We start from the raw sequence: 19,109 nt of genomic DNA on the forward strand, positions 1-19,109 counted from the left end.
TTATATAGAGAAAAGAGCTGATGACTCTAAAATAAGCATATAATTTTGTGGAGACAATGGGGAGACACTATATTGCACTATAAAGAACTATAAATCTCTGCTAGCAATGAATCCAGGACAAATGGCTAAAAGGGTTAGTTCACCCAGATAGCAAATTTATGTAATTAATAAATTACCCTCATGTTGTTTCAAACCCGTAAGACCTCCGTTTATCTTTGGAACACAGTTTAAGATATTTTAGATTTAGTCCGAGAGCTCTCTGTCCCTCCATTGAAGCTGTGTGCACGGTCTACTGTCCATGTCCAAAAAGGTAAGAAAAACATCTTCAAAGTAGTCCATGTGACACCAGAGGGTCAGTTAGAATTTTTTGAAGCATCGCAAATACATTTTGGTCCAAAAATAGCAAAAACTACGACTTTATTCAGCATTGTCTTCTCTTCCGTGTCTGTGTGAGATAGAGTTCAAATCAAAGCAGTCTGGATATCCGGTTTGCGAACGAATCATTCAGTTCACCAAATCGAACTGAATAGTTTTAAACGGTTCGCATCTCTAATACGCATTAATCCACAAATGACTTAAGCTGTTAACTTTTTTAATGTGGCTGACACTCCCTCTGAGTTCAAACAAACCAATATCCCGGAGTAATTCATTTACTTAAACAGTATACTGACTGAACTGCTGTGAAGAGAGAACTGAAGATGAACACCGAGCCGAGCCAGATAACAAACAAAACATTGACTCATTCACGAGACAAGAACCGTTTCCGTCAGACGCGTCCGATTCGTGAACCGAGGAGCTGATGATACTGCGCATGTGTGATTCAGTGTGAAGCAGACCGACACACAGAGCGTCTGAACTGAACTGATTCTTTTGGTGATTGATTCTGAACTGATTCTGTGCTAGTGTTATGAGCGCGGGTAAACCGAAGGCTTGAATCAAGTGCAATCATCGCAAATGACGCCATTACGTCGAGCGCAAAAGAACCGGTGAACCGGTTTCTTCAACCGGTTTATTGAATCGAACTGTCCGAAAGAACTACTGGTGATCTGAAAACCGATGCAACCGGTTCTTCACTCGTGAACGAGTCAGTCTAAATCTAAAATAGCTTAAACTGTGTTCCAAAGATAAACAGAGTTTTTACGGGTTTGAAACAACATGAGGGTAAGTTATTAATTACATAAATTTGCTATCTGGGTGAACTAACCCTTTAAAAGCTTTTTGGTTGAATTTTGATTGATTTCATATCAATTTCAGACCCTTCTTTGACCTAAATATAAATGTCGAGGGAGGAAGTTATCCACAAAAGATTAGTTATGATTCGTTAATGCGTTAAATATCACAAACTAATAATGAACAATAACTTGAAATAATATTTTCAATCTGTTAAAGAATTAATGAAGAAGTAATTTTTTGTATGTTGTTGAAAGAAGACTTTGGTCACTCAAATTGGCATTTATCCAATTAAAATACAGTATATAATGTGAATTATTATTACAATTTAGAGTAACTTTTCATTGTTATTATTAATATATTTTAAAGTGTAATTAATATCCATTGGTGCAGAGCTGAATTTTCATCAGCCGTTACTCCAGTCTTCAGTGTCACATGATCGTTGGATTGACACCAAGTGGTTGAACTAGGTATTGCAATCCAAATTCAAAATATTGGAGAGGGTTTTCTTCACCTGGCTAGTCCTCCTCAGACTTGTCACAGAAACATGTTGCCAGATTGACGACACAAAAAGGAACGAGCGCACTTGATGATTAATGAAATGAAATAAGCAGTGTTTTCCACCCAAGGGCAACGCGGGGTGCCGAAATACAATTGGGTAAACTGGCAGAGGGCGGGTTTCACGAACCAAATAAAAGATTGACATTCGGGCCTGGAATGCACACAAAGCAAAGCAGAACAACTGACTGTAGCATTGCTTTTCAGTTAAACAAGTATGTTAATGTAGCATGTTTCTTAAAACATATTATGGTATTTGTATGCCTTATTACAGTCAAAATCTTACATACAGCACCTTTAATATTTAACTTTAAGGTACTAATATGCATATTTTGGGGTTAAATAACATACAAAGTGTACCCTTGTGAAAATGTACTGCCCAATGACAGCTTTTGTACCTTTTTTCTCAAAGTGTAGGGCTCTTAACTCCTTTGTTATTAACTAACTAGAAACTTTCAGTGGCCATTGTTTTTGTATTCATAACTTGGTAAGCACATAGGGCAGTTTTACTTCTGTTGGCCATGAAGATCTCCAGCGCTGTGTTCTGTAGCAGGAAGCGTCTGGTAAACACTGCTCGGATCTCGCTGAACATCCATTTACCGTGAAGCCCATCGGAGTAGACCAGCACCTACGCACAGGCAAAGGAAAGAGATACGTTAACCAAAGTGCAATCCAACAGATTTTCCAGACCGTTTTTCAATACGCTGTCACACGTGTTATGATCGTTGCTCAGGAAACACATTCCGTAGTTGCTGTTTGATTGTCACTCCAATCACCGTGCCATGAAGCCACTTTGACGAAGCACTGCGAGATATTCCATTCCCGTCAAAAATGTTGGCTTGTATCCATGGAGCGACAGCAGGCCAGGCTTTGATTATCTCAAAATGGAGGCATCTCTAAAAAGGTGCTGCTTTCTGTTCATGATGCAAAGGCGCACCTTTCCACCTTTCCTCCATTTTTTGACACGTCTTTTCTCTTGTGGTGCTGTTAGAACACAAGTCTCTACGGGGGTAAGGCGGGCGTAAATAATCAATACTAACACGGGGCCTGGGCAAGAGGGGGTGATCATTAGTGAGTTTCTCCTCTGAGACCCCCAGGGACCTCATATGCAGGATCAAGAGCTTCATCCTGACAAGTGAGAATGAGGCGAACCCCATTCCCCACCTACCACTTTGACGAACCAAGACGTACACATGCACACACACAAACATACAGACACACTCACACACTTCAAAACCCAAAAAGAGAATGTCTTGTGGCATATAGATAAGAGCCAATTCTGGGTGGGTGCAGAGGTAAGGAAAGGTTTGGGACATTTTGTAAAGTTAAGCACCTAAAGCTTCAACCAACCAGACAGGCTTTACTTAATTTCTCTCTAGAATAAAGTGCAATGCTGACACTGAAGAGCATCCTGAGTCTCTGGGGAAACGGATTCGATCAAAATGCTCACCATCCACCACCATGGGTAACCTCACTCCACACAAACCACCAATAACCAATGTTAGATATAGGTTTGCCCCCCAAAGACATAAACTCAAAGAGCTGTTGTGCTGTAGATATACAGTAGGTTGATTTGGTATTAGAGGTCCAGTGATGAAGAACAACAGCAGAACAGCAGCAGAGAAATAGTGAAGGGATATTATTATTCATATAATAATGACAAACAAATACAAAAACAACAATAATAATAAAAACATTTGTATTGATGATAAAAATGTGTATTACAATATATTAATAATAATAATAATAAATACAATAATATAATAAACAATAATAATATATTTTAAAAAAATGATGATGATGATGATGATAATAAATAATAATGACAAGCAAAATAAACCATACACAATAATAAAAAAATATCAATGATAATGATAAAACAGTATCATATTTGTAATACTACTACTACTAATGATAATGTACTAATAATTCACAATGACAAGCAAAATAACCATACAAATATTAATAAAACTAATTATGGATAATACTAAATTATAAAATGATAAAACATAATAATAATGCAAAAAATAAATAATAATTACAACAATAATAATAAATACTATATGCTAAAAACAATTATGTATTATTACAAGTAAAATAATACAATGTTGTTGTGCTTTATTATTATTAGGGTTAGTAATCAATAATAATAATAATAATAATAATAAATGGAAATATTAAGAAGTAGTAGTTGTTTTATATCTGAACAAAATGTGACAGGTGCTTGCAATGAAAGGTACTTGCCCTCAAAAAAAAAGGAAAGAAAACAGAAACATAACAAAATAATCCTGCTTTTGTTTCAGCTGACGTATATTCAAATTTATATGCATCTACACATGCCCTCGCCTGTCTCTTCCTGTGACAAAGCACAGGCCAAAGGGTTAGCTGGCAACAAAAGATACTGCTGGAGAAAAACCGTCTCAAAATAGGTCACATCAGAAAAAAATTTGTCATAACAACAGAGCTGGCACATCAAACATCAACAAGCCAGTGCCCCTGTAGACATAGAGGTCTTTTGACAAAGTGCAGTCGTTATTCTCTCCCGTCTTTTTGTTCTCATTGTGACGAAAGAGAGAGAGAGAGAAGGACAGAGGCCCAGCTGTAAAAAATGGGGCTTAATGAACCTGTCTGGCTGGGCTGTCCGCTGCCTGTCAGAGGTGTCACAATGGTGACGAGTGTCAGGGCGAGCGGCCCCGGGTCCCAGACAGGCCTGCCAGCTGGAGGCTTCTGCCCCAATCTAATCACACTAGCAGCATTCGAGCAGGAACAGGCTCCAGGCATTTACCTCACTGCTCATGCCCTGTCAGCGCACACACAGGGGCCGTAGAGTTACCTAGCCCACGTTCGGATGCTTACGTCTGTTGTATATGCAGCTGTTAGAGTTGTAAAAGGTTCCTAACAGATGCAAATTAACATGTCTGTTGCATATTGCAATTTTATAAAAGTGCAATTGTTTTGTTGACAGTGCAGTCTTGAAAATTGGATTCTAAACACTAGACTCCTGTTAATAATTGGCTCCACCATTCTTCTTGTTTAGTTGCCGTTAACAGCTATTATTGAGCATGACATCCAAGCCAAATCTTTTTCACCATCCTTATTCTTCAAAGGACGCCGCAAACTGCCCGCCGAATGGAACATTATGACGGGGTGAATACATCAAAAAGATCCATCATTTTTAAACCGGACACCATTTTTCACCCAGCCCCTCGAGGGATGAGTGCAATCCCTCTGCATGTCAAATGTGTGCTGAGTCTGGCCGGGGATAGAACAGCCAGCATGACTGATATGTTTATAAAGCTGGTCGTCTGTCGCACTGACAACCTGCCATCACAGCACCTCTGCTGGGCTCTCTGCAGATTTGTCTAATAGGCTTCCACTGCTGGGATTGAATATGTGTGTGTGTGTGTGTGTGTGTGTGTGTGTGTGTGTGTGTGTGTGCGTGGAATGAGAGAGGATGAAATGTGTCCAGAAATTGAAAGCACTTGTCTTATCTCAAGAATGGTGACTGCTCCCTATGGTGAATAAGGGAGCGAAAATGTATATATGAGCTAAATAGGTTCACAATCCACAGCCTAACAGTCATCTTACCTGCACATAGATACATTTAAAGGAACAGTGTAACCAAAATGACAATTCTGTCAATAGCCTCTTTCACACATACAGTCTTTACTGTGTGTGAACAGGCCCTTTTCAAAAATACTGGTAAATTTGTTCTGTAACATTATCAGTAATTAACCTGTAATGTGTTCCGTGTGAACACACAACGAGATTACCCGTATGAGCATGTACGAGTTCAGAACGCATTGATGAAAGACGTCTACTCTGGGCCAATCATAACATTCTGACGCAGATGACACATTTGCTCTCCACTGTTTACGGAAGAAATGTCTAAAGTCATCTATACAATGTCTCTTGGTCAAAAGCAGCTGAATAAATGTGAATGTCTGAGAAACAAATGAAAACATCAATAAAAACACTGACAACGTCCACCCCTCCATGTTTACAAACACATCACCGCGAGACTCAGCCATTACGAGGTCATTTTGAGGTTGAGGTTAATGATGTTACAGAATTTATAAATTATTTCAATTTGTGAATGGTGCTTCACCAGTAAAAAGACAGAACGCCAGGGCATTTCTGTATTTACAAGTAATTCATGTAATTTTATATGGATATGCGCACCACTGAGTGATGTCTGTACTTCCAGGTCAGAGAGCACCTGTCCATCAAAAGCACACTATCCAATCAGAGTACATCACTGTTAAGCCCGCCCCCACGAGAAGTTTGTGTCAAAAAAACAGAAAACTGCGAAGCGAAAAACGAAATCTGTGGCAATGCATTCAGTATCCACGATTAGCGAAAAATAATCTTTGAAAAAAATTAACAAAGAATTACGCATATTTGAAGAGCCTGTTAAATTTTTTTAGAGACTTTTTTTTCATTGTATTTTTCTTCTTTTGCAATGGCATATTTTTGATAGTTTCTGAAAAAGTTACGTTCAGTTTTATAAAGTTACATGAATTTATTTTTTAAGCAAATATAATTCCATAATTGTATGGCAAGTTACTGGTATTAATGTGTGAAAGGGGCTACTGTTTACTTACCCAACTGTTGTCCCCACCATGTGAATGTTATTTTTTCTTCTTCTTAAGGACACGAGGAGACATATGAGAAAAAAAAAAGTATACACACACACACACAAACACACATGCTACAACAGTATCAAGATCCAAAAATAAATAAATAAAAGTTCCATAGATGTATAGTTCATATTAGTATGTCTGATACTTACATTGAAAATAAATTATTAGAGGCTCAATAACAACAAGAACAATAATAATAATTGCACTTTATTTTACAGTACATGTACTAACATGTACTTATAGTGTACTTACAGTGTATTTATCTAATTTTTTTTTTTTTTATCTTTTTCAAATATGAATAGATGTTTAATAGATAATACAACACTGAAAACCAAAGTGCATGACATTTTAATAGTCTTTTAAAAAGTTACTTTAAAAAAGTAAAAAAAACCTGAAAAATTAAATTAAATAAAACATGAAAGTATCATAAATGCATAACCCATATGACGAAGTCTGACACTTATGTTGAAAATTAATAATTAAACTATTCTAACATCTTCATGTGATATATTTATGTTTTCTTAAGCCATTTGATTAAATAAAAATTATTATTCACTGAAAACCTTAACCTAATCTCTACTAACTCTTAAATCTCATTTGCATATTAAAACTTAATAAATGCATTTTGATAAGTTACATGTAAGAATCAAGTCATGTCATGTGTGAACTGATGAAAATTTTTATTTGTGGGTGGGTCTTTCCTCTAAAGAGAATGAATGGAAATTAAAGAGACATTTGACACAATCACTGCCACTCAACAGCAATAATGGACACACATACAAAAATGCTGAGTGACTTTTGCAGCTTGTAAAAGGCCTTTACTGCATACAGGGTACAGGGTGTCTGCTGTAAGGAGCAGCTGAGTTTGAAAGCAGACATGCTGTGGCACTGTAGTCGTAGAGAGGAAAGGCCAGCACAGTATGTGACAGTCTTTACCAAAGGCTCTGTTTTTGAACAGGTGGGGGTCTGGACTGTTTACTGCCGGCTGTTGCTGGCTACTGGCTTCATGAGAAATAGCACAGAATGACAAGGTGTGACTACTCCAGTCTGCCCACCATGTGTATAAATGTGTGTGTGTGTGTGTGTGTGTCCTCTCACCTAGCCTTGTCGCTACCAAATTCATGCTTACATACTTCTTCCTCAAAGCTGCTCCTGCCCTTTCGACCTTAATTTACATCATAAGTAAACTAATTTTAGCAGTTTTGGACAACATGTCCTCCAAAAAGTCACTGAATTGTTTGTAATCAAATTTACCAAAGCTGTGTAATTTTGTTCATTTGAATAGCGTGTACGGGAAATATTAAGCAGCACAACTGTTCTTAGCATTGATTATAATAAGACAAGATATATTTTTGAGCATTATATCAGCATATTACAATGATTTCTGAAAGATAATGTGATACTGAAAAATTGAGTAATAGCTGCTGAAAATTAATCTTTGCCATTATATATTAAAATAGCAAGCAGATATTTTTAATTGCAGTAATATTAAACAACATTACAGTTTTTATGTACTATTTGATCAAATATTGCCTTTGTATAATTTGGCATTCCACTTAAAAATACACTGCTGAATACACTTTGAAGTCAGGCAACTGGAACATAGCTGGGCATAATTTGATATAATTGAATGCACAACGGATGATTAAAAAATTATAAAAGGGGGGGAGGGGATATAGACTGAGCTCTTTCAAAACTATTAGTGAAATTCATCGATCCATATCTCAAACTGTTTACCAGAAGTTTCTGTAGATCCTTTTAAAAGATGAAAACCACTCATCTGAAAGGAAAACACACACATCAAAGACTGTATTTCCCATCTGACCTCTCCTATTTGTGACATGTGCTTCAAGGAGAGAAAATAAGCAACATTTAAAATTCCTTTAGATTATCAGAAGCCTCTCACTGGACGCTCCTCACGGAATCCATTTTTCAGCCCAAGTAAAGGGGAATGGCTCCCAGAGCAGGTATCTCCGGAAAAAGGATATGGTTTTTGCATAATTACTGTCAACATAAATTTAGGGTGTGTGAGAGTGTGTGTCAGGGTTACACGGTTTCAGTCGCGGAGCGAGACTGCGGTGATAAACCGATGAATATGAGCTCTGCTCGCTGCACAGATCACTGCCTTATATGTCCATCCCAGTTTGTCAATAATGGTTTTACTGCAAGGACCGCATTTCAGGCGCACTCTTGAGGTTGTGTGTGCCATGAAAACAGATATGTTGGTTATGGTGTTTTCTTCTTGCAGGTGATTGAGCCATTTTGTTTTTCATCAAATAATGGTTTGTAGGGAAATGTGAAGCTCATCAAAAATCTAAATGGCTACAAAAGGAAGCAATGAGCAGAAAGAGGCATATAAATGTCCCCTTAGGCACACATGTACACTAATCTAGATAAACAGCTTGAGAGGGCTTGTGTTAAGAGCTTTTTAAAAAGACGACGAAGTGTAATTTTCTATGGGGTCCATTTGCTGAGCCCACACTAATGGCCCTTCTTAGGAGACTCATCAAGCTTATAAGACGACTGGAATCGCACTGGCCTGATGAATAGCCTCTCTTCAGCCTGACACAGAGAAGTCACAAACAAAGCACTGCGCTTTTCACATAGAAAGAGATAAAATACAAGGCCAAAAATATATGGAGATCCCTACCAATGAACAGGTTTGGCTATTTCGGTAATGCTGGATGCTTAAAATTTCCTCAGACTATATTTATCTGTAAAACTGCACAGACCTTTTCTTTTTTAGCCTCAAAATGCACTTTGCACAAAGCAAGGTCAATACAGAGATTATTTAGTCAATCTGCTGTGAAAAAACGTGCCTGATCTGCACAAGACCTGAACCCCACTGAACACCTTTTAGATGGATTTTCGGCAGCTGACCTCACTAATGCTTGTTAAAGGGAGCAAATCCCTGCAGCTATGTTCCAACATCTAGTGGAAAACCATTCCAGAGCTGTTATTGCTGGAGGACAAAGGGAGGACAAAGTGTTTATTAAGGCCAATGGTTTTGAAATCAAACATTCAACATGCACAAATTGATGTAGCAATGGATGCAATGGAAATATTACACAAAATTCATCTGGAAACAAGAGTATGAGGGGTCGAACTCGGCTGTTGTGAAACTCACACCTTCATCTATTATTCTTCCCTCCAAAAATCTCACTCACTCCTTTAGATTTCTCCATGTCCTTTACAGCAAAGCGCAAAGTAACCACAATGATTTCCTCCCTAGTGCCAACAGACACAGTTTGAAGATTATCAGCAAAATAAAATAAAATATTAATACACACAAAAGAATATGTTGGTACAATATGACCTAAGTAAAAAAATATAATCTGTTTGCACTAGAATGCGTATGGTAGTCTCTGCGTTGAGTGGGAGGGGAGTCGCTTTCATCCTCAGTGGAGGGTAATCTGGCTGTTGAGCATGGTAGATAATTTGCACTTGATCCCCTTGTAATTATATAGTTTAAATCTTTTTACCCTCTCTAATCCAGCACCGCATGGAGACGCTTTCCGGGCGGCGTTTACGGGGCTGTTGGACAAACCTCGTCAACTTATGTCAAACGCTTCCTAGAGGATTTCAGGAGTGGGAGGAGAAGACTGGTGTTGATATAATTATTTTGACTGTGTTTATTTCATGTGCACACGTACTTTGCATATCGCTCCCCACCATGAGGAAGAAATGGAGGTCGAGGAAGTCTTGAAAGGAAAAAGAAGGAGGGGGAACTAAATTCATTTGACGGTAAAACCAACTTTTGCAGTTAAATCTCACAATTAATTACAATTTTGTAATAATTTAAACACAACTTACAGAATCTTTTCAAAGTAATCAAAGATCGGACTGGTTTTGAGACATGCAATGTTAAAAATCTTGTCATGCATGTTGTTTTTAGACTGACTAGGTAGATTGTTTTATTGCAGTCAGACAAAAATGATCTCCCCCGATGACCCGTGGTTGATTGCTAAGCTGAAGCATGTGGGTGTTATGTATGTGTATGGGCTCTCGGTGTTTCCCTGCTGGCCAACGGGACAGCGGCCCAACTTGCAAGCCTGCCAAAACTGACAGCCTGTGACAATCTGCTTGGCATGTGACTATTTGACTAATTACACTGGATTACAGCATATTAATGAAAGCTATTTTCTCCAGAGTTAGCGACCTAGACATGCTAGCTCCAACACACGCTAAACTTACAGGAAGAGAGATTTGTTGTCTTTTGCAGAAAATGAAAATAGAAGTGACTTCTCTTCTTTGTCTTGGTTCATCAGTGAATGTGTACCTCAACTGGAAGCCTAAATCATGCTGTTTCTTCTGAACCCCCATAAAGCCATTCCCATAAAATGCAGAGGATAATACAGAGGTTCAAATTTATATCCGTTTCATTTTCTCTATCCCTGATGTAAAAAGGGAAATGCTTGTAATATGAGTATACAAAAGACTGCAATAAAGTGATTTATTATTAAGAGTAAATGTTCCCCAAAGCTGGATCATAGGCATTTCCTCATTGATTGAACTTTTGTGCTGAAATAAGATCTTGATTAATGGTGGAGAGTCAAATGGGAGAGGTTTAGTCTGTAGGATAAAATCTTTATTTTCCGGTCATTTCCGCTTGAGAAATTCTGGGACTGTTCCAAACCTAATCACTTGCTAGCATGTGTGTAAGATATATCTCTAAATCAGTATTACTTGAATGTGAAGTGTGTATTTTTAGCAAATTTTGCTGAGGTAAAGTGGTTGGGATTTTTCAGTCAGACTTTACGATAAACTGTATTTAAGAACGATTCATTGAATAATTCATTCATGTGATTCATTTAAAACAGATTTGTTTAGGAATGATATAAGTAACTGTCTTGTAAGTAAGTCACTGAATCATTCACTTAACAAATTTGTTCAAAACACTGAATCATTTATGGAAGAATCACTGAATCATTCAATCTGCTGATTCAGCAGAAACAGTGCTACCGTGTGTTGCTTGAAGATGGAGCTATTTTCTTTGGCGGAGCAAAAACTGACATTATCTTAATATGCAGAGTCAACTAAAAAAAAAGACATTTATAGGCGCTATGTAAACTTTGCTTTGTTTGTTTAAGGCTACCTCTACGTTTATCCGGATACATTTGAAAATGGCGTTTTCATTTTAAAACGCTCTATGTCCGCACTAGCATTTTCAAGCATTTTCCAAAAGTGTCTCAATTCGCTTTCTGTGCATGCATAAAGCCTCAAAAAAGCACACTGCAGATAATACACACAAAACAGACATGAGACGTTTTTATGCAGTTTTTATGCAGTATTTTTTATTTACGAAATTAACTCGCCATCCGCTGACGTGTTCAGATCGCACACACTTTTGATTGCATGTCTGATCTAAAACGCAACCGCCCTCATGTTTGCCACAAATAGCTGTGGCAAGTAAATTTGCTTTCCTCTTTGCAGGACTGTGATATGAAGAGTGTACAAAGTATAAAGTATAAATCTTTAGCAATAGTGTGAAAGTGCATAGCACATAATGTGCAAAATACCAGTATAAACACGGATATCTATTGGTACAATATTCGTCACATGCCTAAACTTCCATCATCGTTTTCAAAAGCCTCTGTTTTCAATGTTCACACTTCAATGCGAAAACGGCTGTTTCAAACTGATCCACTTTGGAGAGTGTTTACAAAAAGCTCAGTTTTCTGTGACTAAAAATGCCGTGTCAGTGTGGACGGAAGGCTAGAACGGAGAGAAAAAGATGCATTTTCAAACGAAAACGTATTAGTGTGGACATGACATAAGAATCCAGAGAAACATTGATGTAGCTACACTGTCTCAACTAATGGCTGAGGGTGGGACTATTGGCCATGACCAATAGCAGAAGGGAGAAAACATTCAGGGAAACCAGCTTGAGAAGAATCATTACTCCACTAGTAATTTTATAATTTCAAAACTAAAATGTACCAAAACTACACAAAATTCGTACTTAGGAAAGTCTCAAAGTAATGTGTTCTCATGGGGCCTGCTATCTATTCATATGCAATTCGCCAAAGTAAGCACACACTGTGTCTGAGCCTCTGCTATCAACAAAAAAGGAAACCGAGACTTTAACAAAGGCAAAATGAGAGAAATGAGGCATACAATAAGTGTGTTTAGAACACAACAACTCTCCCAATTGTGCTAAATCAATCCCAGACTCTCAACAAAGAGAGACTGAAGCTTTGCTATTTGTATCCTCTCCTCTGGCTCAAGTGCAGTGTAATAATAGTCTTAAAGTGGATATTGTAGGAAGAGAATACTTGAGTGGCTTACACAGGCCGTCTTATGAAACATTTAGGCAGCGGTTTCCAAGGGTCCAAGGAGGATGGAAGAAAAGGTAACGTGGCAGAATAGACTTCTAGCATTCCGCCGGCCTTATTGTACAGAAGTCACATCAAATTAACTCTGAGGGCCATTTGCAAGGCCTTTTTTCTCTTCCGAGCTTTTCAGAACAGATTAAGCAATGAAAACTTCAGAATTACTAAAGCACCTATTAAGCATTATGCTCCGTCTTTTCTTCAGCTCTCTCTTTGAACGCGATTGAATGCATTGGGGCGTTCAATAGACTCTGAGAGGAGAAAGACTGGAGTTATTGGGGAGGAAACATGGTGGCAGATATTTAAAAGATAAAAAATGACTGCCACAGTACTCATGATAGCAAACTGACCAAATGCGTTTACAAAAAGCCTCTGTAGAGCTTAAAATTTACATGAAAGTACTGGTTTGTGAGTTTATTTATTACCAGCTTGACAGTTCTTTATTTCCATCGTCATTGGAGCTCAAAATATAAGACGTCAACAACAAAGTCAATTTAAATTTTAAATGCTTTAATTAATGGCAAAATGTGAATTTCTTGTCCACAACCCGGCTCTGCAGGGGACATAGTGCTGGAGCAGTTCAAAGCAGAAAGGACAGAGCATGAATGGCAATTGTACTTAACAGGATTGGAGAGGGCCCTGACACTGGCTCTTGAGACGCAGGTCGTGTGGCGTTAAATGGCTGTCACCCACTCAAAGATCCACAGCTTGGGAAGAGGACAAACAAAAGCCCCTGCTATCTGCGAGCCCCTGAGCTCACATGCAATGTCAAGAACAGGGTCCCTGCAACTCCAGGCAACCTGAAATATGTTGTTCATTAAGTCCTAAGGTCTTGGGTATCTAAACTTCAGGACTTATGGAATGCAGACATGGGTTTCAAGTAAATGTTATATAAATATGAAGCAAGGACATCTGCTATAGAAAAGGATAATTGAGAGATTTGTTCTTTTGCCCCAGACTACGGGCTATAATGAGACCTCAAGGGGAATCTGCCTATTAAAACAGCAGGTATCTAACAGCTGTCCAGAAATATTGCTTTGACTATTGTCCTTTCACACACACACACACACACACAAACATAGCTTTAGTGCTGCCTGCCTTTTGCACTTAAACTTATAGCACTTAAAAGCCCTTCAATACTAAGAGAATGAGAATTTGGGAGACAGTTTTTTTTCTTTCTTACATTTGAAGTTAATCAATTACTATTGAGTAATCTTACCTTTACCCATAAAGAAAGCATTCTGCATTTTTATAATTCATTGCATAATTTATTTTATTAATAATAAAAAATATAGTATTGCATTCATTCACTGCTAGCACCATGCTACACTGTTTGAGCTACAAGAAAGTGAATTAAATTAAATGATATACTACTCATAAAATCAATATTAGCTTTTTATGACATTTTACAGAAATATCTGATTGTGAAAACGAGGCTCTGTCAAATTGGGCTCACTTTTTGGGCGACATACATATACATACATAGACTACAAATACCTCTAGCATGAATACTCCTTAATATGACCCTTATCAAACTTCTAATTGGATTGCCAGCACTTGTAAGCAACAATTCTGGGCCTTTTGCCTTTTATCCTTTTGTATTAAACGAAATACCAAAACAATTGGATAGGGATCATATGGACTGAGAACTTTTTGTTCCCCGTAACACAACAGGTTGACTGGAATTGGACCGGGCAAAAGCCTCAGCCCTCCATTTGAAGGATGGGGATATTTGAATTTCACAGGATTCAAGTGACGAATCGAAACAAAGCGGCAAACTGGCCATTGTTTGGCCTTCTACAAGTCTAGTCTTAAGATAGCAACATGTGGTTTACCATCCAAACCAGAACTTGCAGTTTGGTTCACATACTTGTAAATAATAATTTAAAAGGATGTGATATATCTGAAATAATAACCCTTCAATTTTACTGGATCCATTTTGTATGACTAAAGGAATGAACCAGCGCACTTCGGTCACGTCTTGTGCGATCGAAGAGTATCCCCTCATCTATTCAAATGCCAAAATAAACCCTCCCCTAGCACCAACATCAATCACGTTAATTACGCCAAACACCATAATAACAATAATTACAATAATATCTCATTAAGAAGGAGAGAGTCAATGACGGGGGAGAATTAATAGCATGCAGGTGTACAACACGCTGCAATTATGGAGCCTGAAATTAGTTCATCGCCCAAAGGCAAACTGTGAAGAAAGAGAAAAACTCAGAGAAAGTGAGAGGTGGGGAGGGGAGGTAGAGAGAAAGTGGGAGTGAAGTTTCTCTAGCCCCCCCAAAAATTTAATAAAAAGAGAATTGCAAATAAGCAAATAAAAATGTCTTAAATGTGTAAATTAGGGGGAATAAAAAATGAAAAGGAGGTTGGGGGAGGAAAAGCAGCTTTTCCTGGCAGAGTTGTGGGCGCAGATGAAAGGGGAGCAGCCCACCGTGATCAAGGGATCCACGGAGCTCTGCGGCAGCCATCAAGCCTGCACCTCACCGGTGACAGGCAGCTTCTCCTTCTCCTGTCAATCATTCATTACATCAAGCCAGAGTTGTACAGGAAGCACCTCCTTGCCTTGACCTATCATATTACAGCTTCTGTAAACGGCTAATCCGCGTTTGTCAGATGGTGTCAACACCTCCGCCTGTTTTTGTGCACGCTCTGCCCCGCCAACAGCAAAATTGACACAATAATAAAATAATTTGAATTTCAGTACAGTGTAACGCAGAAGTCAGAGCATATACTGTATACTGCCCATGTTTATATGTGTGTAAATAAAATCTAAGGATTAATTCAATTGATTAAAAGTGACAGTGTAAACGCAATTATAATGCTAAAGTAAATTTCTATTTCTATTTCTTTTGAACTTTCTATTCGTCAAAGACTCCCCCAAAATATCTTGGTTTCTGCAAAAACAAGTCGGCAACGATTATGATTCAGATTCCTGAATGATTATGTGACACTGAAGACTGGATTACCGCCTGCTAAAAAATTCAACTTTACCATCAATGGAATAAATTACATTTTAAAATATATTCAAATTCAAATCAATTATTTTCAATTTGAATATTATATCACAATATTACAGTTTTTTATAATAATAATAAAGCTTTAATAAAAATACTAGCAACAGAAATATGATAGACATCAATACACAAACAAATACACAAAAAATACCTTATTATTATTGATGATATTAATTATTATTATTGTAATTACATGTTACTGTTAATTAAACATTTGAGTCTTTTATTGATCAGTAAGATTTTTCCTTGATTTCTCCATTTTTTCTCTGCATCTATATTTTATGCAAACTATAAGAAGCCAAGGTTGTTGAATGTTTTATTGTAGGGAGAACACGTGGTCATCAGGATGGCTCTTTTAGCCCGAGGGCTGTTCCAGCGTGCAGAGAGAGCCCTCAAGGCAGGAAGCAGCATGTCAGCTCTTCCCCTGCCCTCTCCAGGAGTTTCAGCAGGAGCTGCACCTACTGAATTTTGATAATGGAAGCCGGCTGACTCAACCTCTACATTAATGAGCCTGGTCAAGAGCTGCCACAAGCTGGAACCCTAACAATCCAAGAAAACACCAGAACAGAAGGCCAGTGCACATATTCATCTTCTGAGTCTGTGATCTTTATGTGACACGGTGATTCAAGTGGCATAGAACTAAATAGCAATAGCAAAATGCTAACATGTTTCCAAACTTGCTTGAGTTTATCAATCAATATATAATCCTAAACAAGTAATAAAGTTGTCATCTGAGAATCAAACAACAAATTTGCCTCTTTCAATCGGTTGTGAGCTATCAAAAAATATATATAAAAGAGGCTAAACGATTAACTGGTTAGTCAGTTCGCCACCGCCTGTTTTTAAAAGCACCACTGACCATAAAATGAGCTTCCTAATTCATTTGGCCCTGAAATCAGACTTTCACATAAAGCAGACGTAAGGATATCAATCATTTTAACCTTCACTGAAGCTACGTGTCAGCGTCACAAAACAGCTCATGTGGTGTTAATGAGCGTGTAATATAAAACACTGGCCACTAGCTCCATATGTTGCAGCATTATGGAAAACAGACTCTTGCTTCTGTTACCAGCCAGATTTTTGCCAATTTTACATATCTAATATGTAAAACTTTTACATTAATTAGGCAAATCTTAAACCTCCATAAAAGAGCATCAAATTCAGCCAGCCAGTTGACTATCCATTTCACATTGTCAATTAAGTGTCATTTTGGAAGGATTCTCTGTATAAGTCAGCAGGCGGAAACGAGACGGGGGCTCGTCCGCGTTATTAATGGAAATGATATACGTCAATATGGCCATGTCGCCTCCCACGTGTCAGCCTGTCGTCTTACACAAAGGAACTGGCAACTTATGAACTGCCTGCGCCAGTACATCGAGTCCATAAAACAACTGGCCCCAGTCACCAGGGAGCCCCCATTGGTCCCGCCCCCTCCCTGGAACAGAAACCGCCCCCCTCACAACAGATGACACAGATGGGGAGAGGGCAAACAAAAAAGGGGGCTTCCTTTGTAGCAAGTGGGAACCTTTTCAAAAAGCCATTCATGCAACAAATTGGGGAAAGCTGGACCTCTCTGCATCACTATAGGTTCTTGCTCTTTCAATGGCTAACCCATAAGAGCAGACAGATTTCTTTGTCGTACAGCAATAAAATACACAGCTGAGAGTTGCAGGATTACAAATGATTTGGGTATTTTTAGTATTTTGTTTTGGCAGCAACTCTAAAAGTTTAGGTAACATATGCATTGAAATGGTGATGTTGAAAAATAAAAAATGCAATTTAATTGTCTGTCCTACTAAGTCCTGCAGTGATTTATTTGTTGTTCTTATACTTTAAAGCATTAAAAAAAGTAACCTCCCTCTCTTGAAAGCTCTATCTAGTCTTTACCACTTCACGAGATGTTTCGCTAGAAAGCACCTTTCTTAATTTGCAGTTTGTTCACTTTCTTTTGGTTTGTTCTCACTCTCTTATGGAGGCTTCTTCACTCCTTCTACCTTTTCTCCTCCCTTTTGCAATCTGCATAGAGAGACATTTGTCATCATTAGCCCAGCTCTGACAGTTGGCACCCAGCACCTCAGATCTCAAGGACTGGCAATTATGAAGCCTTCATCCCTTATTTGGGTTACATGGCCTAATTTCATAATGGGCTTCAACCACCAGCATTTCATTACCCAAGCCCCCCAACCTGGGAAAGAAAAATGCAGTCTTTTTTCTCTTTGTTTTCGCCCTCCAGAACTGGCTGTTGAGCGCACGTGCTTCTCAGAATAGGGCAGTATAATTAATTTGAAATGCATCAAGGCATTGTCCTCACCGGGGCTGTTGAGAGGATCTTCTGGTTGAGTATCATCAGGTCAGTGAGCGAATGATTACGGACTCAACCTCTAAACATGGGATGTCTCCAAGACATTAAGATTAATCACAGGGAGCTGAAGAGGTTGGTGGATTGTGACGGCTGCTTGTTAAAGGTGTTTTTACCGAGCTACTTGGAAACAAAGAGATGAAAATAAATGTATTTGTTTGCAGAATACAAAAAGAAAATGACACTCCATGGGAAACTTTCAAAAGTTGAATAGTATATAGGAATTTAAAAGTAAAGTTTACCAAGAAAATTAAATTAAACATAATTTATTCAACCTCATGATGTTTCAAACTTACATTGCTTGCTTTCTTCTGCAGACCCATATATACATATAGCAACACAGGATTTTCATTGTATGGAGGGGGGAAAAGCGCACAAATAATTTTTTTGAAATCAATGCTAAATCTATGCAAATAAATGCATGTCATTAATCAGAGAGGCTGACAAGCAACGCATATTGCTGTGGGGGTGTGGGGGGGTTATGGGGTGATGGTAAAGCACAAAAAAGTGATAAAATTTCCTAAGTTCCCCTCTCTCCCTTGCACTTAATGGTTACAGTTTCGCTTTAGCCCATCTAGTCCGCTATACAAAAAAATTAGCATTTTACAGAGTGAGTTTTGTCCTGTTCTCCCAAACTCCCCCCTGAGAGGGGTATACTAATACGGCATGGAAAATAAAACAAATGGATGGAGAGAATTAACAGAGTGAGAGGTAGGGGGCTGACAGCCGATAGGCACGAGAAAATTAACTGGGAGCCCTGCAGTGTGGCCATATTGCCTGAAATAACCAAATTCGCTTCGGAAGAAAACTCAATGACAATTTTGATATCCATTTGCAGGAAGCTGAAAGGGATATGTCATAATAAGTGTCCATCTTGTATAATACAATCCCCACCAGCACCGAGCTCCACGCTAATACTGCTTGTCTTAAATGGCAGGGCCTTTAATATGATTTATATTTGACTTCTACACTCCATTAAGTGCACCGATAATCTGTGCTTTGACCTAGCGACGCCTTT

At 38.3% G+C, this 19,109-nt stretch overlaps 1 protein-coding gene across 1 annotated transcript in view; it reads right to left on the reverse strand.

Moving 5' to 3' along the window:
- Positions 1-19,109, reverse strand: part of LOC128028945 (neurobeachin-like) — a 235,933-nt gene that overhangs the window by 60,554 nt on the left and 156,270 nt on the right. Inside the window, exon 41 of the mRNA XM_052616324.1 lies at positions 2,239-2,356. Coding sequence (XP_052472284.1) covers positions 2,239-2,356 — 118 coding nt within the window. The remainder of the gene's footprint in view (positions 1-2,238; positions 2,357-19,109) is intronic.

This window comes from Carassius gibelio, chromosome A15 (genome assembly GCF_023724105.1).
Source record: "Carassius gibelio isolate Cgi1373 ecotype wild population from Czech Republic chromosome A15, carGib1.2-hapl.c, whole genome shotgun sequence".
Classification (NCBI taxonomy): domain Eukaryota; kingdom Metazoa; phylum Chordata; class Actinopteri; order Cypriniformes; family Cyprinidae; genus Carassius; species Carassius gibelio.